This window comes from Rana temporaria, chromosome 1, assembly GCF_905171775.1.
Source record: "Rana temporaria chromosome 1, aRanTem1.1, whole genome shotgun sequence".
NCBI classification, from domain to species: domain Eukaryota; kingdom Metazoa; phylum Chordata; class Amphibia; order Anura; family Ranidae; genus Rana; species Rana temporaria.
The window spans coordinates 591,299,003-591,315,038 of NC_053489.1; the positions used below are offsets into that span (position 1 = coordinate 591,299,003).

At 43.9% G+C, this 16,036-nt stretch overlaps 2 protein-coding genes across 2 annotated transcripts; both read right to left on the bottom strand.

The window, feature by feature from the left end:
* Nucleotides 1-1,719: 1,719 nt before the first annotated feature.
* Nucleotides 1,720-2,609, bottom strand: LOC120925021 (interferon lambda-3-like). The gene has a single exon (XM_040335923.1). It carries the CDS (start codon nt 2,319-2,321, stop codon nt 1,788-1,790), a length of 534 nt encoding a protein of 177 aa, XP_040191857.1. The 5' UTR covers nt 2,322-2,609; the 3' UTR covers nt 1,720-1,787.
* Nucleotides 2,610-14,168: 11,559 nt separating this feature from the next.
* On the bottom strand, nt 14,169-15,180 carry LOC120925022 (interferon lambda-3-like). The gene has a single exon (XM_040335924.1). It carries the CDS (start codon nt 14,892-14,894, stop codon nt 14,361-14,363), a length of 534 nt encoding a protein of 177 aa, XP_040191858.1. The 5' UTR covers nt 14,895-15,180; the 3' UTR covers nt 14,169-14,360.
* Between the last annotated feature and the right edge of the window lie 856 nt (nt 15,181-16,036).

A 16,036-nucleotide genomic window follows, 5' to 3' on the forward strand; every position in this document is an offset into this window, starting at 1 on the left:
TTCACGTAGAGCGGCGCATAATTCTGCCGGCGTAGCGCATCTCATTTGCGCTACGCCGACGTAAAACAGAGAGGCTAGAACAGTCTTCACAAAGCACTCGCTCCCCAACGTTGCGCCGGCGTAACGTAAACTTGTTGGCGTAAGCCGGCCCAATTCAAAGTGGTTAGAAGTGGGCGTGATACATTTAAATGAACCGTGACCCCATGCAAATGAATGGCCGAATGAACGGCGCATGTGCGCGCATGCTCAGAATCACGTCTAAAATACTCCATAAGATACGTTGAATCACTGCCTATGACGCGACATAACCTACGCCCAGCCCTATTCACGTAGTCCTACGTAAACGACGTAAAATTCGACGGCTGTTCCGTCATCCATACCTTTGCATGGGATGCGCCTCCTTTAGGTGGAATTACTTTACGCCGGACGTACGCCTTACGTAAACGGCGTATATTACTGCGACGGGCGCAAGTACGTTCGTGAATCAGCGTATCTCAGTCATTTGCATATTCTATGCGTAAATCAATGGGAGTGCCCCTTGCGGACAGCGTAAATATGCGCCCAGGATACGACGGCGTAGGACACTTACGTCGGTCGGAGGAAGCCAAACTTCAGGCGTATCTTGCATTAAGAGTCCGGCGCATAGATACGACGGCGCATCTGTGCACTTACAGTACGCGGCGTATCTGTAGATACGTCGGCGTAAGTGTTTCAAGAATCCGGGCCACAGTGTACAGAAAGTTACACAAAAACACAAACTTCTAAAATAAAGATTAAACACAACTGTCTGTAAAATACTTTGCTACTTTCAATTTATTATTTGCACAAGTGTGTATATACATTTTTCACTGAAATAAATTAAAAACATTTTTGTTTAACATAATGAATTTCAGATGAATTACTGATACAATAAATAAAATAAAATTAAATAATATTAAATACTTATGGGTCAAAATGAAATATAAAAACAAATCAAAAGATAATTCCCCTGTCACAACTATTATATTCCTATAAACTGCCTGTATCATACTTACATATTTTTTGCAATGTATGTGTGTGTGTGTGTGTATATATATATATATATATATATATATATATATACACACACAGTATATAGATTTATCGCTAAAATAAATTAAAACATTTATTTTAACATAAATCAATTACAGATATAGTGTATCCTCCAGGGAGCTAGAAACTTGTGAAATAAATATTCATAATAACTTATATAATAAAAATAATAAATAAATTACATTAAAAACTTACAGGTTAAAACATTGATTTAAACATATATGACAAGAAGAAAAAATAATATTAAATAAATAATATTAAATAATTATAGGTTAAAAAATAATTATAAGCACATATGACAAACAAAAAAAAAATCCTTTTTACTACTACTACTCTCTACACAGAATTTGTGCTATGTAGAGAGTAGGTCAGTCATTTATGGGTTGATGAGGAATCTTGTCTGCTAAACAATTAGGTCCATAAGTTTGAGGTTACGAAATCCCTTGTAGGATAGGATAGAGGATAAATCCTGTAGTTGCAAATTTCAGGAATGTACTTTATGGAAGCATTTGCTATAGGTTTTAGTAGATTAAAGATTAGAAGATACTTTTTTTTTTAAAGTAGTACTGCATGTCCTTCAGTAGTAAGGTATAGAAAAATATGTCTATGTTGAAAAAGTCCATCCTTTACGTCTTATTCTTAATCCCGATGATCTTCCTGGTTCTAACATGTTCAGATAAAGCATTAGAAACGTATCTGTGCTTACAGTAGGGAGCTTAGTGGCTGAGAGCCCAACATGTCACATCTTCCACTCTCAGAGGGATAAGACTAAGTATTACAGCCTCCTGGACACAATCTGGAGATGCTGCCTCCTTAAAATGCTGGAGGTGATGTAGCCACAGCTTCAGCTCGGGTGAGGTGGGCTCATTGTATTCTGGAGATCCTCTACAGACCATCAGATCATCTTTCAGTTTGAGGAAAACCATAAGTGCCTGTTTTACAGATTCATCCTGAGCAGACACAGAAATATTCGTTAGAACCTCAACTGTTAGTGACACCCGCTCCAGGGTCAGGATGAGACGATCCCTCTGCGTAAGGTCACATACAGATGGTTTGTGTCTCAGCATTCTTCTGTAGCATCTCATTGCGTTGGTAGACATGTTCTTCTCATGATCGTGTTGCAGTTCCTTTAGTGTTGTTATGTCAGAAGACGTCACTGATAATAAGCGGGATTTCGGGCAGAGTCTCCTGTGCAAGCGCCCACTTACTGCAACCAGTAAAATGCTCAACACCACCAGCCTGATATCCATTTCTGTTCTGCTGGTTTGGATCTGACAATGTCTTTCTGGTTCCAGATATTTGTTCCGTTACACTGTCACTCCACAGTGCTAGTCTCTGGTTGATCTGAAGTCTTGAATCCATGATTCTTCTTTTATATTCCTGTTTTCTGGGGGAAAATGTCCTCATTTTCATGATGTTGTGAAGTTCTCTTCCGTTCAGAACTCAAGTGACATGAGAGAGGCGATAGCTGCTCTGGGAACTTCTATATCACTTTCAGTTTCCTTTCTATACAGGTAAGAAGGTAACATCAGATAGCTGGTGAGATTCTTCTACCTGTCCCACAGGAAACGCCTCCTTCCTGATACAGGACTCTCCTGTGTACGGAGGAGCCAGGTTTATCGTGGATTTTCAAGGAACTTTTACAACATATTATTGCCAACAGAAAAAAAACATAACACATCCTTATAAATGTTCTGTCATACAAGTCTAAAAACATGAAAATAAGGAAGAAATTATAGGAGAGGTGTATAAACATAACATATAAAATACCAGTTTATGGATTGTGTTTAAACCAATTTTTAACCAACAACATTGAAACTTTTGTTTTCTTTTTATAATTAAAAAAAAAAAATGTTGTGTCACAATAATAAGTCACAAATAATAGCATGTGGGGATAGAGATATATAAAGAGATTAAAGGTTGTGAGACTTTAATTGTCCTTCTCTTTGGCTTTCTTTATCCATACAATTGTTGCTGGTTAGTATTGCAGGATGTATGGATGGCAGAAACAGCCAACTAGCATATCCAGAAGGAGGTCAGTATTGGTGGCCCCTGTATTTCTCTCTAATAAGCTTTTCTTTAATAAAATACCTTTCCTATACAGTACATTCCACACAAAGACCAGCAGGACCTTTTTAGTCCATATGAAATTTAGTCCATCTAAAAAGTATCTCAGCTAAATTAAAATTTGTATGGAACTGGACAAAAGTTGTGTTCCTTTGTAATGAAAAGTCCTGCAGATTGATACATGTTCTATATATTTATTGGGCACTTTCTTTGTAATGAAAAGTCCTGCAGATTGATACATGTTCTATATATTTATTGGGCACTCTATTATCAGTGACAGCAGCCCAATGTGTTTTTTTTCTGGGACAGAATTTGTAACACTAAAATCCAGTTTTCAACATTCAAAGTTTACTAGCTTGTTGCTACACTAAATCCTAATCTTGGGTCACTCTGAATCTTTTGATAATAATATACAGTAGATGATGATATATTAAAGTGGAGTTTCACCCAACTATACAACTAGGTCTTAAATTAAAGACCACTCCACCCCCCCTCGTTTTTGGATATTTATATATTTTTTTCTTACCTTTTTTGAAGTACAGACATGTACATCTGTCCCTACCTACATTATTTTCTCTTCTGTCTCGAGCCCTCCTCATCCCACTGCTGAATTCTGGGACGAAGACGATGGGCCATTCAGAAAGTTCCATACGACTTGCGCATCATGCGCAGTAAAAAAAGGGCTGTGAAGCCTGAAGGCTCCACTCCTGGTTTCCCTTAGTTGCAATGGTGGCGCTTGCACCCGAGTCCATGGACAAATCGGCTTTGGAGGGGCGACATCGTGTCTCCCTGAAAATTTAGCAGCTATAGTATTTGTAGCTGCTGACTTTAACCACTTGGGATCCGCGCGCCGTCTATTGACGGCTACAGCGCGGATCCCAAAAGCCAGAGCGCCGTCAATTGACGGCCGCCCCTTTGGGCGGTCCCCGCGCGCGCTCCAGAGCGCGCAGCGGGGAAATTTTGTTTTGGCCGTGTCCCTTGGACACAGCCAATTAGAGATCACCGCAAACAGCCAATCAGAGTGGCCGTTTGCGATGCGATCTGGGCGGCCAATGAGAGGAGATCTGAAATGTAAACATATGAGATCATCTCTCATTGCCGCCTCTCCCTCCTCACACAGAGACATCGTGTGAGGAGAGAGAAGTGAGTGAAAATAGTTACAGTATTACAGTTACAAAGTGCCTGCCATCCATCCCAGTCCCATCCACCAGTGCCATCCATCCCAGTGCCATCCACCAGTGCCATCCATCCCAGTGCCATCCATCCCAGTGCCATCCATCCCAGTGCAATCCATTCCCAGTGCAATCCATCCCAGTGCCATCCCAGTGCCGCCAATCAGTTCCCACCTGTGCTGCCAATCAGTGCCCACCTGTGTGCCAATCAGTGCCCGCCTGTGCCGCCAATCAGTGCCCGCCTGTGCCGCCAATCAGTGCCTGCCTGTGCCGCCAATCAGTGCCCGCCTGTGCCGCCAATCAGTGCCCACCTGTGCCGCCAATCAGTGCCCACCTGTGCCGCCAATCAGTGCCCGCCTGTGCCGCCAATCAGTACCTGCCTGTGCCGCCAATCAGTGCCTGCCTGTGCCGCCAATCAGTGCCCACCTGTGCCGCCAATCAGTGCCCGCCTGTGCCGCCAATCAGTGCCCATCTGTGCCGCCAATCAGTGCCCGCCTGTGCCGCCAATCGGTACCCGCCTGTGCCGCCAATCGGTACCCGCCTGAGCCGCCAATTGGTACCCGCCTGAGCCGCCAATCAGTGCCTGCCTGTGCTGCCAATCAGTGCCCACCTGTGCCGCCAATCAGTGCCCGCCTGTGCCGCCAATCAGTGCCCGCCTGTGCCGCCAATCGGTACCCGCCTGAGCCGCCAATCAGTACCCGCCTGAGCCGCCAATCAGTGCCTGCCTGTGCCGCCAATCAGTGCCCGCCTGTGCCGCCAATCAGTGCCCATCTGTGCCGCCAATCAGTGCCCATCTGTGCCGCCAATCAATGCCCGCCTGTGCCGCCAATCGGTACCCGCCTGAGCCGCCAATCGGTACCCGCCTGAGCCGCCAATCGGTACCCGCCTGTGCAGCCAATCGGTACCCGCCTGAGCCGCCAATCAGTGCCCACCTGTGCTGCCAATCAGTGCCCACCTGTGCTGCCAATCAGTGCCCATCAGTGAAGGTTTAGCACACACCAGCAAAATGTCCAAAAGGTCCTATTCCCTTCAGGAGGCTTTCCAAATAATTTCTGCCCCCGACGAGAGCAACGTGGAGCTCTCTCTTTCAGAGTCCCTTTCCAACTCTGATTCGGAGTTTGACGTCGCTTATGAGCCAGCCATCAGTAGCGCAACACTGAGTGACTCAGAGGAGGAAGATAGCCGGCCGGCTAAACGAAGGCGTGAGGAGGCAGTGCCATCCACCAGCACCGCAGTGCCATCTGCCAGCACCGCAGTGCCATCTGCCAGCACCGCCGTGCCATCTGCCAGCACCGCCGTGCCATCTGCCAGCACCGCAGTGCCTCAGCAACAAACTTCCAGGACCCATGCCAGCCTTCCCTATGCCCTTCAGAACCCCTTGTGGCTTCCTGCTACTTCAGGAGAAGCCAACATTCCCCCTTTCACGGCCCAGCCAGGAATCCAAGTGAACACGGAGAATTTTACCCCACTCGATTATTTTAACCTCATGTTTACAGAGGACATGCTATCCGAAATTGTGGCCCAGTGCAACCTATTTGCACAGCAATTTATTGAAAACAATCCCACGTCCTACTATGCCCGTCCCTTCCAGTGGAGAGACCTTACGTTGGACGAGTTCAAAATTTTTTTAGGCCTAACATTTTGTATGGGACTCAACCCAAAAAACACTTCACGTGCCTTTTGGTCCAAAAACCCGATCTACCACATGCCCATCTTCTCCACCATAATGCCCAGAGCCCGATACTTTGCCATAATGAGATTCCTACATTTCAACGACAATACCCAGTGCCATCCCCGAAATCACCCAGAACATGACAGGCTTTTCAAAATCCGGCCCTTACTCAATTATTTTTCCGAGAAATTCCCCCAATTGTACACCCCGGACCAACACATCTGTGTGGATGAGTCCCTTATCAAATTTAGTGGCAGACTCCAAATAAAACAATTCATGCCCAGCAAAAGAGCCCGCTATGGTGTGAAGGTCTACAAATTGTGTGACCGAGTCACAGGATACCTGTATGCCTACAGAGTATACGAAGGCAAGGACACCCAGATCAATCCCCCTAATTTCCCAGACTACTTGGGATCAAGTGGCAAAATTGTTTGGGAACTAATCAACCCCCTATTAGACAAAGGATACCATCTATACGTAGATAATTTCTACACCTCTCTTCCCCTGTTCCACAACCTGCACCGGAAGCAGACGCCAGCATGTGGCACCGTCAGAAACAACAGGAAAGGCTTTCCTCAAAGCCTGGTGAACCAAAAGTTGAAAAGAGGAGAATCAGCAAGTCTGCGTAACAATGCGGTTTTGGCGGTGAAGTGGAAGGACAGAAGGGATGTCTATATGCTATCTACTATCCACAATGACACCATTGTTGAAACCCGCAGAAGGCGTGGCACCACCATCCGAAAGCCCACTTGCATCCAGGACTATAATTTGTTTATGGGGGGGGGGTCGACTTCAATGACCAGATGCTTGAGCCCTATCTTGCCACAAGAAGAACGTACCATTGGTACAAAAAAGTTGCCATTTATTTTTTTCAATTGGCCATATACAATTCTTTTGTAATATACCGCAACTCCACCCAAAACCCCAAACGCTTCCTTGGCTACCAAGAGGACCTTATCACTGCCCTTATTTTCCACAACGATGCACCCCAAACCATCCGATCTGATGTTTTAAGTCATCTCGCCGAGCGTCATTTTCCCGATAAAGTCCCTCCCACAGAAACAGGCCGACGACGTCAAAAACGATGCAAGGTATGCGCCAGTGAAGGAGTCAGACGAGACACAGCTTACCATTGTGCCGATTGTCCTTCCAAACCAGGCCTCTGTATAATTGACTGTTTTCGCCGTTACCACACCAAACTAAAGTATTAATCCTCCGTTCCTGCCTTCACACACCTTCACACCCCTTATGCCACCGCCTGCTCTGTAACTGACCCCGGCTTGTTTTTTGACCACGATTCTGCCTAACGATTTTGTAATGCCTCTGCCCGATTTGGAATTGACCCTGGACTGTTTTTTCGACCATTCTTCTGCCTAACGATTCTGTACTGCCTCTGCCTGATCTGGAACTGACCTCGGACTGTTTGACCATGTTTTTGCCTGCCTCATGGACTGATCTTGTACCCTGCTACTGGACTAGTGGGAACACAGGGGTCTCACATATGTGAGGGGCGCCAGAAAAGTTTTTCTGGATGAAGAAAACTTTTTCGTTTTCTCATCCTAGATTAGGGTCTGGTTGCCCGGAGGCTTCAAAGAGATTTGGGTGGGAGAAGCCTCTACCCCTGTCCCCATTCTGTCCTGAACGAGGCCCTACTTCTGCCTGCTGCCTGTAGGACCTATGCCATCATGCCTCTGCCTGTTGCATGAACTGACCACCTGCACTAACCCTGACGGGACAGTATCCCTGCCTGGACGTTGCTGACCAAGTCCCTGCCTGCTGCCTGGACCAGTGCTATCCTGCTGTAGAACTGCGCTACTATTACCACAGGTAATCTTTTGTTTACGCTTTGCTCAGCATAATGTATTTTGAGGTGTAATTCTTGGTATGTGCATACTATGTGTCTCTGGAACACCTGACGGTGTTCCTTGCATGTTGGATCTCTGTATGTGGTCAGACTATGTAGAAGTCTCACACACGTGGTATTGTTGTACTCAGGAGGAGTAGCAGAATGTATTTTGGGGTGTAATTTTTGCTATCTAAATGCTATGTGTTGGAAATATCTTAGAAACATACAACTTTGTGTAAAAAAAATGAGTTTTCATTTTTCTTCCACATGTTCCAAAAACTTCTGGAAAAAAATGAACCATTCAAAAGACTCATTATGCCTCATAGATTATACGTTGGGGTGTTAGCTTTCCAAAATGGGGTCAGTGTGTTGGTAATTCCATTGTCCTGGTGTTCCAGGGCCTTCAAAAGTGTAATAGGTAGTCAACTAGTTAGATGTGCAATTTATGCTCCTAAAACCCCTGATGGCGCTTCCTGCATGTTGGGCCTCTGTATGTGGCCAGGCAGTAAAAAAGTCTCACACATGGGGTATCATTTTACTCAGGAGGAGTAGCAGAATGTATTTTGGGGTGTAATTTTTGATATGTACATGCTATGTGTTGGAAATATCTTATCAATGGACAACTTTGTGTAAAAAAAATGCGTTTTCATTTTTTTTCCACATTTTCCAAAAACTGCTGGAAAAAAATAAACCGTTCAAAAGACTCATTATGCCTCATAGATTATACGTTGGGGTATTAGCTTTCCAAAATGGGGTCACTTTGTGGGTAATTCCATTGTCCTGGTGTTCCAGGGCCTTCAAAAGTGTAATAGGTAGTCAACTAGTTAGATGTGCAATTTATGCTCCTAAAACCCCCGATGGCGCTTCCTGCATGTTGGGCCTCCGTATGTGGCCAGGCAGTGAAAAAGTCTCACACATGGGGTATCGTTTTACTCAGGAGGAGTAGCAGAATGTATTTTGGGGTGTCATGTGTGGTATGTACATGCTATGTGTTGGAAATATCTTATCAATGGACAACTTTGTGTAAAAAAAATGCGTTTTCATTTTTTTTCCACATTTTCCAAAAACTGCTGGAAAAAAATAAACCGTTCAAAAGACTCATTATGCCTCATAGATTATACGTTGGGGTATTAGCTTTCCAAAATGGGGTCACTTTGTGGGTAATTCCATTGTCCTGGTGTTCCAGGGCCTTCAAAAGTGTAATAGGTAGTCAACTAGTTAGATGTGCAATTTATGCTCCTAAAACCCCTGATGGCGCTTCCTGCATGTTGGGCCTCCGTATGTGGCCAGGCAGTGAAAAAGTCTCACACATGGGGTATCGTTTTACTCAGGAGGAGTAGCAGAATGTATTTTGGGGTGTCATTTGTAGTATGCACATGCCATGTGAGAGAAATAAGCTATTACAATGACAATTTTGAGAAATTTTTTAAATGAAAAATAAAAATCTTTATTTTGCAAAGTATTGTGGGAAAAAAACACAACTTCAAATAACTCACCATGCCTCTTAATAAATACCTTGGAATGTCTACTTTCCAAAAAGGGGTTATTTTGGGGGCATTTGTACTTTCCTGGCTTGTTAGGGTCCCAAGAAATGAGATAGGCCTTCAGTACATCAGGTGTGATCAGATGTGACAATTTTTTATGATTTGCACTATAGCTTGTAGACTCTAAAACTTTCACACAGACCAAATAATTTCCAAAAATGTTGGGTTATTTTTATCAAAGACATGTAGCAGTATAAATTGTGGCCAAAATTTATGAAGAAATATTAATAATTTGCCCACATTTGAAAGACCCCTTCAACCTTCCAAGTCCAAGTATCAGACTTAATTATGATATCAAAAAGGCTGAGTGAAAGAAGGGATCCCTTAGAAGAGAAACGACAACCTACTTATAAAATAGTATGCAGTATAATTTGTTTAATATTAGTTTAATACTCAGTGGAAAAGATGGTCTCAAATATATTTTTGCCAGGCAATCATTACAGAGGCGTTGCTAGGGGGGTGCGGTCTGCCCCCGCGACTGCATGTGGGGGGGCGTCTCCCCCCGCGACTTCAGCGATGAGCGCCGCGGAATCGGAGCGCCAAGCGCCGCGGTACAAGAGGAGGGGGGGTTGCGGGGTGAAACCGCAGCACCATCCATCCCCTCCTCTCACAGCCACGGGCTGTTAGCGGTGGTCGGCAGTCGGCACACAGGCACAGCCCCCTCCTCTCTGTTTGTGTGTACAGAGGGGGAGGGGCCGAGGGGACATTCTGTCCATGTGCCGTGGCGCTGCCTGCGATGATCTGAGGTACTGAATGGGGAGGGGGGGTGTTTGCACCAGGGGGGATTTCACTGAAGGGGTGGGGGGGGATGTACTAAGGGGGTGTTTGCACTGAGGGGGTTTTCACTAAGGGGGGTTTGCACTGAGGGGGGGTTGTACTAAGGGGGGGGTTTGCACTGGGGGTTGCACTGAGGGGGGTTTGCACTGAGGGGGAGTTTGGCACTGAGGGGGGATTTGCACTGAGGGGGGGTTGCACTAAGGGGGGGTGTCTGCACTGAGGGGGTGTCTGCACTGAAGGGGGGTCTGTGTAACATGCAGGGGTCCAGAGGTGCAGGTGGCTGTGTAATGTAAAAGGGGTGCAGTGATGCAGGGTGCTGTGTAATGTAAAGGGATGCAGAGGGCTGTGTAGTGTAAAAGGGTCCAGAGGTGCAGGGGGCTATGTGATGTAAAGGGGTGCAGAGGTGTAGGCAGCTGTGTAATGTAAAAGGGGTGCAGTGATGCAGGGTGCTGTGCAATGTAAAAGGGTCCAGAGATGCAGGGTGCTATGAGATGTAAAGGGGTCCAGTGATGCAGGTTGCTGTGTAATGTAACGGGGTCCAGAGGTGCAGGGTGCTGTGTAATGTAAAGGGGTCCAGAGGTGCAGGGTGCTGTGTAATGTAAAGGGGTCCAGAGGTGCAGGGGGCTATGTGATGTAAAGGGGTCCAGTGGTGCAGGGGCTGTGTAATGTAAAGAGGTGCAGGGTGCTGTGTAATGTAAAGGGGCCCAGAGGTGCAGGGTGCTGTTTAATGTAAAAGGGTCCAGAGGTGAAGGGGGCTGTGAGATGTAAAGGGGTCCAGTGATGCAGGGTGCTGTGTAATTTTAAAGGGGTCCAGTGATGCAGGGTGCTGTGTAATTTTAAAGGGGTCCAGTGATGCAGGGTGCTGTGTAATGTAAAGAGGTCCAGAGATGCAGGGTGCTGTGTAATGTAAAGGGGCCCAGAGGTGCAGGGTGCTGTGTAATGTAAAGGGGTCCAGTGATGCAGGTGATGTGTAATGTAAAGGGGTCCAGAGGTGCAGGGTGCTGTGTAATGTAAAGGGGTCCAGTGATGCAGCGTACTGTGTAACGTAAAGGGGTCCAGAGGTGCAGGGGGCTATGTGATGTAAAGGGGTCCAGTGGTGCAGGGGGCTGTGTAATGTAAAAGGGTCCAGAGGTGCAGGGGGCTATGAGATGTAAAGGGGTCCAGTGATGCAGGGTGCTGTGTAATGTAAAGGGGTGCAGTGATGCAGGGTACTGTGTAATTTTAAAGGGGTCCAGTGATGCAAGGGGCTGTGCAATGTAAAGAGGTCCAGAGGTGCAGGGTGCTGTGTAATGTAAAAGGGTCCAGAGGTGAAGGGGGCTGTGAGATGTAAAGGGGTCCAGTGATACAGGGTGCTGTGTAATTTTAAAGGGGTCCAGTGATCTAGGGTACTGTGTAATTTTAAAGGGGTCCAGTGATGCAGGGGGCTGTGTAATGTAAAGGGGTCCAGTGATGCAGGGGGCTGTTTAATGTAAAGGGGTCCAGTGATGCAGGGTGCTGTGTAATGTAAAGGGGCCCAGAGGTGCAGGGTGCTGTGTAATGTAAAAGGGTCCAGAGGTGAAGGGGGCTGTGAGATGTAAAGGGGTCCAGTGATGCAGGGTGCTGTGTAATTTTAAAGGGGTCCAGTGATGCAGGGTGCTGTGTAATTTTAAAGGGGTCCAGTGATGCAGGGGGCTGTGTAATGTAAAGAGGTCCAGAGGTGCAGGGTGCTGTGTAATGTAAAGGGGTCCAGTGATGCAGGGTGCTGTGTAATGTAAAGGGGCCCAGAGGTGCAGGGTGCTGTGTAATGTAAAGGGGTCCAGTGATGCAGGGTGCTGTGTAATGTAAAGGGGTCCAGAGGTGCAGGGTGCTGTGTAATGTAAAGGGGTCCAGTGATGCAGCGTACTGTGTAACGTAAAGGGGTCCAGAGGTGCAGGGGGCTATGTGATGTAAAGGGGTCCAGTGGTGCAGGGGGCTGTGTAATGTAAAAGGGTCCAGAGGTGCAGGGGGCTATGAGATGTAAAGGGGTCCAGTGATGCAGGGTGCTGTGTAATGTAAATGGGGTGCAGTGATGCAGGGTACTGTGTAATTTTAAAGGGGTCCAGTGATGCAAGGGGCTGTGCAATGTAAAGAGGTCCAGAGGTGCAGGGTGCTGTGTAATGTAAAAGGGTCCAGAGGTGAAGGGGGCTGTGAGATGTAAAGGGGTCCAGTGATACAGGGTGCTGTGTAATTTTAAAGGGGTCCAGTGATCTAGGGTACTGTGTAATTTTAAAGGGGTCCAGTGATGCAGGGGGCTGTGTAATGTAAAGGGGTCCAGTGATGCAGGGGGCTGTTTAATGTAAAGGGGTCCAGTGATGCAGGGTGCTGTGCAATGTAAAGTGGTCCAGAGGTGCAGTTGTGGAGAGGGGTACACAGTAGTAACAAAAAGATATTGAAGGATGCAGAGGTATGCAGGGGGCACAGTGGGGTGTTTTTACATTTTAACGTGGGGGGTGCCAGATATTGGATCCGCCCCGGGTGCCAAATGCTCTAGGTACGCCCCTGCATTAGTTGTTACTTTCACCCCAAAAAAACTCCCTCCTTTTCCTCCTGTAAATTTGATTAGCTACATTCAGAGTACACTGTAAATATTTTCTCTGTCTTAAGCTGAATACACATTATACAATTTTCTTTAGATTTTTTCCTTTAGATTTACCAAAACCATATAATATGAGGCCTTGCGCTACATGGTTTTGGTAAATTCAAAGGAAATCAAACAACAAAAGTTGTATAGTGTGTTTCCAGCTTTAATCATTCTATAATGACCTCAGTTTCTGTACCAAGGGACTTATTATCCAAACGATTCCTTCTAGCTAATGTAAGTTCACCCACTGGCACAGCTTTAATAGTACAGTAGTTTGAGATTGACAACTGGTAGTAGGCAATGTTGTTTTTCTCCCCTTTGTTCATATGCAATGTTGCCTGTGTATAATACCTGGGAAGCAGTTTTTGTATATGTTGATTTTTTTCAGGATACTATTGGTAATCCGGTTTTGATATTGCCATTACCCTCTTTTTGCTTACCTTGGTGGGTAGGTATAAAAAAATAGAAGGATCTATCCCTACTTTTGATTTCCAAAATACAAAGCATTCCTCTTGTAAGTATCTAGAATGTTTTGTTCTGTTATATAGTAAACTGTGTTATACATCATCTAATTAGAAGCCATTTTCCTTTCTTTCTCTCTACAGAGCCAACACTTGCACAAATAGTGTACAGAAAGTTACACAAAAACACAAACTTCTAAAATAAAGATTAAACACAACTGTCTGTAAAATACTTTGCTACTTTCAATTTATTATTTGCACAAGTGTGTATATACATTTATCACTGAAATAAATAAAAAACATTTTTGTTTAACATAATGAATTTCAGATGAATTACTGATACAATAAATAAAATAATATTAAATAATATTAAATACTTATGGGTCAAAATGAAATATAAAAACAAACGTAAAGACAATTCCCCTTTCACAGCTATTATATTCCTATAAACTGCCTGTATCATACTTACATATTTTTTGCAATGTATATAGATTTATCGCTAAAATAAAATAAAACATTTCTTTTAACATAAATCAATTACAGATATAGTGTATCCTCCAGGGAGCTAGAAACTTGTGAAATACATTCTTAATAACTTATGTAATATAAATAAAAAATAGATTACATTAAAAACGTACAGGTTAAAACATTGATATAAAGATATATGACAAGATAAAATAATATTAAATAAATAATATTAAATAATTATAGGTTAAAAAATAATTATAAGCACATATGACCAAAAAAAATTTTTTTTACTACTACTACTCTCTACACAGAATTTGTGCTATGTAGAGAGTAGGTTAGTCATTTATGGGTTGATGTGGAATCTTGTCTGCTAAACAATTTGGTCCATAAGTTTGAGGTTACGAAATCCCTTGTAGGATAGGATAGAGGATAAATCCTGTAGTTGCAAATTTCAGGAATGTACTTTATGGAAGCATTTGCTATAGGTTTTAGTAGATTAAAGATTAGTAGATACTTTTTTTTTTAAAGTAGTACTGCATGTCCTTCAGTAGTAAGGTATAGAAAAATATGTCTATGTTGAAAAAGTCCATCCTTTACGTCTTATTCTTAATCCCGATGCTCTTCCTGGTTCTAACATGTTCAGATAAAGCATTAGATACTTATCTGTGCTTACAGTAGGGAGTTTAGTGGTTGAGAGCCCAACATGTCACATCTTCCACTCTCAGAGGGATAAGACTAAGTATTACAGCCTCCTGGACACAATCTGGAGATGCTGCCTCCTTAAAATGCTGGAGGTGATGTAGCCACAGCTTCAGCTCGGGTGAGGTGGGCTCATTGTATTCTGGAGATCCTCTACAGACCATCAGATCATCTTTCAGTTTGAGGAAAACCATAAGTGTCTGTTTTACAGATTCATTCTGAGCAGACACAGAAATATTCGTTAGAACCTCAACTGTTAGTGACACCCGCTCCAGGGTCAGGATGAGACGATCCCTCTGCGTAAGGTCACATACAGATGGTTTGTGTCTCAGCATTCTTCTGTAGCATCTCATTGCGTTGGTAGACATGTTCTTCTCATGATCGTGTTGCAGCTCCTTTAGTGTTGTTATGTCAGAAGACGTCACTGATAAATAGCGGGATTTCGGGCAGAGTCTCCTGTGCAAGCGCCCACTTACTGCAACCAGTAAAATGCTCAACACCACCAGCCTGATATCCATTTCTGTTCTGCTGGCTTGGATCTGATAATGTCTTTCTGGTTCCAGATATTTGTTCCGTTACACTGTCACTCCACAGTGCTAGTCTCTGGTTGATCTGAAGTCTTGCATCCATGATTCTTCTTTTATATTCCTGTTTTCTGGGGAAAAATGTCCTCATTTTCATGATGTTGTGAAGTTCTCTTCCGTTCAGAACTCAAGTGACATGAGAGAGGCGATAGCTGCTCTGGGAACTTCTATATCACTTTCAGTTTCCTTTCTATACAGGTAAGAAGGTAACATCAGATAGCTGGTGAGATTCTTCTACCTGTCCCACAGGAAACTGCTCCTTCCTGATACAGGACTCTCCTGTGTACAGAGGAGCCAGGTTTATCGTGGATTTTCAAGGAACTTTTACAACATATTATTGCCAACAGAAAAAAAACATAACACATCTTTATAAATGTTCTGTCATACAAGTCTAAAAATATAAAAAAAGGAAGACATTATAGGAGAGGTGTATAAACATAACATATAAAATACCAGTTTAGGGATTGTGTTTAAACCATTTTTAACCAACAACATTGAAACTTTTGTTTTATTTTTATAATTAAAAAAAAATGGTGTGTCACAATAATAAGTCACAAATAATAGCATGTGGGGATAGAGATATATAATGAGATTAAAGGTTGTGAGACTTTAATTGTCTTTCTCTTTGGCTTTCTTTATCCATACAATTGTTGCTGGTTAGTATTGCAGGAAGTATGGATGGCAGAAACAGCCAACTAGCATATCCAGAATGAGGTCAGCATTGGTGGCCCCTGTATTTCTCTCTAATGGGCTTTACTTTAATAAAATACCTTTCCTATACGTGTACATACAGTACACTCCACACAAAGACCAGCAGGACCTTTTTAGTCCATATGAAATGTAGTCCATATATAAAGTATCTCAGCTAAATTAAAATTTGTAAGGAACTGGACAAAAGTTGTGTTTCTTTGTAATGAAAAGTCCTGCAGATTGATACATGTTCTATATATTTATTGGGCACTCTTATTATCAGTGACAGCAGCCCAATGTGTTTTTTTTACTAGCTTGTTGCTACACTAAATCCTAATCCTAATCTTAGGTCACTCTGAATCGTTTGATAATAATATACCGTATAC

Coding starts and splice junctions, on each gene's coding strand:
- LOC120925021 (XM_040335923.1), bottom strand. CDS start 2,321: ATGGATATCAGGCTGGTGGTGTTGAGCATTTTACTGGTTGCAGTAAGT.
- LOC120925022 (XM_040335924.1), bottom strand. CDS start 14,894: ATGGATATCAGGCTGGTGGTGTTGAGCATTTTACTGGTTGCAGTAAGT.